Source organism: Capricornis sumatraensis, chromosome 3, assembly GCF_032405125.1.
Source record: "Capricornis sumatraensis isolate serow.1 chromosome 3, serow.2, whole genome shotgun sequence".
In the NCBI taxonomy this organism is placed as follows: Eukaryota; Metazoa; Chordata; class Mammalia; order Artiodactyla; family Bovidae; genus Capricornis; species Capricornis sumatraensis.
The window spans coordinates 140,868,263-140,872,693 of record NC_091071.1 but is presented as its reverse complement, the minus strand read 5'-3'; the positions used below and the strand labels follow the sequence as shown (position 1 = coordinate 140,872,693).

The window sequence follows — 4,431 nt, the reverse complement described above, 5'->3', positions numbered from 1 at the left end:
TCTATAAAGCAATATACTTCTCAGCCTTGAACCCAATGGCCACAAAAACCTTTCTTTTTGTCTGTATCACAACTTGGCTGCCAGGGGCTGGACTCCAGTTATATGAAGTGTACTCACCAAAGAGGAAGTTTAATAGCTATGTCTTAACAGGTCAGCCCAGTCAAAACCAGCAAAAATCAGAATCCAGATTTGTGTCCTGCACTGGCTTGACAAGTGCTGTGAAGAAAGAAGTCTTAGATAGAGTGGTCTCTGTCGTCCAGGAAAGTTAGTGCTTGTGGCATTCTGCTTCACCCACAGCCTCTCTGGCATTCTGGGGGCCCGTCCATAAGGGCATAGATTTTTTCCCAGAAAATACACGGGGCATAACTGAATCATATGTACACAGATGTGAGTCTCAGGTCAAAAGTTCAGCCTGATGTGCTGATAAATTTATAAAACACCAAGAATCCAAATAAAAGCAACTCTAGGGACTCACCCAGAACCCGTACAGGACAGCGTTAGAATATACCAGAGAATGAGGGCAAGCTCGACAGGCATTTCCACTGAATGCAGCACGTAAAAGGGATCCAAAAAATCCCCTTACTCACCCCCCCGGGGCCCCTTTTGTGTTGTTCTTGCCAACGCAGCAGCCGCCCTGCTATATAGACCCGGCGCGCGGCTGGGGCCTCATAGCACTGAACTCGCATCATCCGTTGTCAATCAGCCATGGGGAAGGTGAATGGAACACAAGGGAAATAAAATGGAGGGGGGGAAATGCCTTTATACAGGATTTATTACGGGGAGCTAATGATTTAATTTTGAATTATTCTTCCTTTGCAGATCACATTCTACGAGGACCGGGGCTTCCAGGGCCGCTGCTACCAGTGCAGCAGCGACTGCCCCAACCTGCAGCCCTACTTCAGCCGCTGCAACTCCATCCGCGTGGACAGCGGCTGCTGGATGCTGTATGAGCGCCCCAACTACCAGGGCCACCAGTACTTCCTGCGCCGCGGCGACTACTCCGACTACCAGCAGTGGATGGGCCTCAACGACTCCATCCGCTCCTGCTGTCTCATCCCCGACGTGAGTTCCGCTTGATTCCAATCCTGCCACCTGAGTGTCCTGCAGTCTATTACCGATGGGTGTTAAGGCATGGAGGTTTCTTATAAATAAGAGTTAAGTGGCCTTTCGGAAGCTGACAAAGCCCAGTTAGATCTAGGCGCGCGCGCGCACACACACACACACACACACACACACACACACACACAAACCAGCAGAGAATTTAAGAACGAATTCACTTAGGGAAGGAGTCAGTTTTGTTTTTAATTTTTACTGCCATTAGGTCAAACAGAGCTTGTCTGTAACAAATGTTAATATCACTGCAGGATTTAACACAAGTGGGGAGCCAGTTGGGCCTAAGAAGGCAGTATTTCTAACAAATCAGTTTTTAACCTATAGTAAAGGAATTGATCAGAGAAGGCACTGGCAACCCACTCCAGTACTCTTGCCTGGAAACTCCCACGGATGGAGGAGCCTGGTAGGCTGCAGTCCGTGGGGTCACTAAGAGTCGGACATGACTGAGCGACTTCCCTTTCACTTTAAACTTTCATGCATTAGAAGGAGATGGCAACCCACTCCAGTGTTCTTGCCTGGAGAATCCTAGGGACGGAGGAGACTGATGGGCGGCCGTCTATGGGGTCGCACAGAGTCTGACACGACTGAAGCGACTTAGCAGCCGCAGCAGCAGCAAAGGAATTGATAACGAACAAATTTGATAGTTTCCAGTACACAGACTAATAAATATGGACAAGTCTATTATTAATTAAGCTGTTCAAAGATATTGTCCAATTCTGGGGAAAGAAATTTTTCTTAATTTGGAAAGTCAATTGAATTCTGGTTTCAGACTATTTAAACAAAATTTCCACCAAAGTTGTGGTTTTAAAAAATCTTATTTTAGTGGTAAATTTATGTGTATATGTATATACATTTGGGTTTCCCTGGTAGCCCAGCTGGTAAAGAATCCACCTGCAATGCAGGAGACCCTGGTTCCATTCCTGGGTCAGGAAGATCCACTGGAGAATGGATAGGCTACCCACTCCAGTGTTCTTAGGCTTTCTTTCCTGGTGGCTCAGCTGGTAAAGAATCTACCTGCAATGTGGGAGACCTGGGTTCGATCCCTGGGTTGGGAAGATCCCCTGGAGAAGGGAATGAGCTAACTACTTCAGTATTCTGGCCTAGAGAATTCTATGGGCTGTATATTGCATGGGGTCCCAAAGAGTTGGACATGACTGAGCAACTTTCACACACTCCCATATACATTTAGCAAATAATACTCATATTAAAATATTAACAAAATACCTAACATTTTCCTCCCAAATATAAATTTGAGTTATCACGTAGGAATCAAGAAATTAGGGAATTAAGTATTAGGAATCAAGATATTTGATTTCTTGATGGAGTCTAATCCAGACCTTGAACCTCTTAAAAATTCCACCTCCCACATTAAAAAAAATGGAAAATGAACACACAAATATTTGTTAATATTTGCTAGTAGAATACAGATCACAGCAATTTCAGAGTCTCAGTTCTCACATTGCCCATCTCATGTCCCAACCTGGCAAGTTCATCTGTTTGGTTGCTTTTTCTGCTCCTTCTCTGTTTGGACCGAGCAGACAAGCTTCCATAGGCTGCGGCTGTATGAGAGAGAGGACCAGAGAGGCCTCATGGCGGAGCTGAGCGAGGATTGCGCCTGCCTCCAGGACCGCTTCCGCCTGAGCGAGGTCCGCTCACTGCACGTGCTGGAGGGCTGCTGGGTCCTCTACGAGATGCCCAACTACCGGGGGCGGCAGTACCTGCTGCGGCCCCAAGAGTACAGGCGCTACCAAGACTGGGGGGCCGTGGATGCCAAGGCAGGCTCTCTGCGCAGGGTGGTGGATTTATACTAAAATAGGTTCACACTACTATTTTCTTATTTTGGAATCTAATAAAGTATTTAGTCTGTATTGTTGGCAATCGCTGGCTTCTGTTTTTCTTTCATTGTGTGCCAGTTAATCCACCTGTAAATGCTCCCTGTTAAAGGTTGAGAAATGGATAAGGTGTGTGGGGGGAGGGGTGGGGGGCAGGGACGTCTCTTCCGGGTAGAATGAGTTTTGAACAAGGGTCAAGAGTGGAGGTGGAGAAAGGAGGGAGCCTGACTGAGAAGGAAATTGAAGGAGAGAAATGGGGGATTTCCCTGGTGGTCCGGTGCTTAAGAATCTGCCTCACAATGCAAGGAAATGGGTTCATCCCTGTTAGGGGAACTAAGAGCCCACACGCAACAGACCAACTAAGCCCTCATAGGGCAACTACAGAGTCCCTGTACCTCATGGAAAGAGCCCACATGATGGCAAGGAAGAACCTGAGTGCCTCAACTAAGACGCAGCTAAAGAAATCAATGAATATTTAAATGAGAGAAATGGGAGGGGAGTGACTCGGGTAAAGCAGCATTCAACGGAGAACCTAAGGAACAGCATTGCAGCAGTTTCCTTCTGACCCAAGAAGTAGTTGTGAGCCACAGAGAGTCACAGATGAATGGTGAAGGGCAGCCCATTTGCAAAAAGACTGATTAGACTACATAAGGAATTGTAGCTTTGTTTTACTTTCAAGTAGAGTATTATATAACTAATGCCAGGGCTGCCATCAATCATTGGCATACTTTTGGACTCAGTTGAAGACCCTCCTCCTTATTCCAAAATAACTCCTGATTAGGGTGCACCTTTTGGCCTGTTCAGCTACTGGACCAAACACTGTGTGAATTTCAGAAACTGCACAGCTGTACACAGTGCCCAGCTAATGCAAGTAAATTAATGAGATGGACATTAGCATTCTAAATAGATTTGCATAATATAGTGTGCTGCAAACAAAAAGAAGTTCTTTACCAAAAAAAAGCTCAAATTTAAAGGCACATTAAACAAAGTCATAATTTCTAGTGTTTTGAAGTAACATCTGCTTGCTCTGTGTATTTTTACCTATGGTAAATATGCAGCAAAGCCCTGCATAGTTTTTAACTGAAAATACTTTCATCAGAGAAAATTGTTAATATTTTTAATTTGAAATTTTGCCTCCAAAGTGAAAGTCTCTCATAACCTTACTACTTTATGCATCCTATAAAGAAAGTGGAGGAGTCCTTCTGAGTCCCACTTTTCATTCCTAGCCCTTTTTTACACTTAGTGGGTACGCCTCTCAAAATGTTCCCTCATTTATATAGCTGTCTCATGAAGCACATGCTTTTTTTCTCTACAAGAATGAAATTATGCTGTACATATTAGTCTGAAGCTGGCTTTTAAAGTGTAATGTGATATGGATAGCTATCTAGGTAAGCACCTTGTTTTGTTAATGGCTGCATTGTGATCCATTGTTGGAGATCTGCTGGATTATTTAATAATTTATTCATTGGCAACTGGGCTTTTCCAG

General features: G+C 44.8%; 1 protein-coding gene across 1 annotated transcript; it reads left to right on the top strand.

Annotated features, from left to right (window-relative positions):
- Positions 1 to 705: 705 nt before the first annotated feature.
- Positions 706 to 2,924, top strand: LOC138075867 (gamma-crystallin C). The gene is made up of 3 exons (XM_068967930.1): positions 706 to 714; positions 820 to 1,062; positions 2,652 to 2,924. The coding sequence occupies exons 1-3, from the start codon at positions 706 to 708 to the stop codon at positions 2,922 to 2,924; spliced, it is 525 nt and encodes a 174-aa protein (XP_068824031.1).
- Positions 2,925 to 4,431: the final 1,507 nt, after the last annotated feature.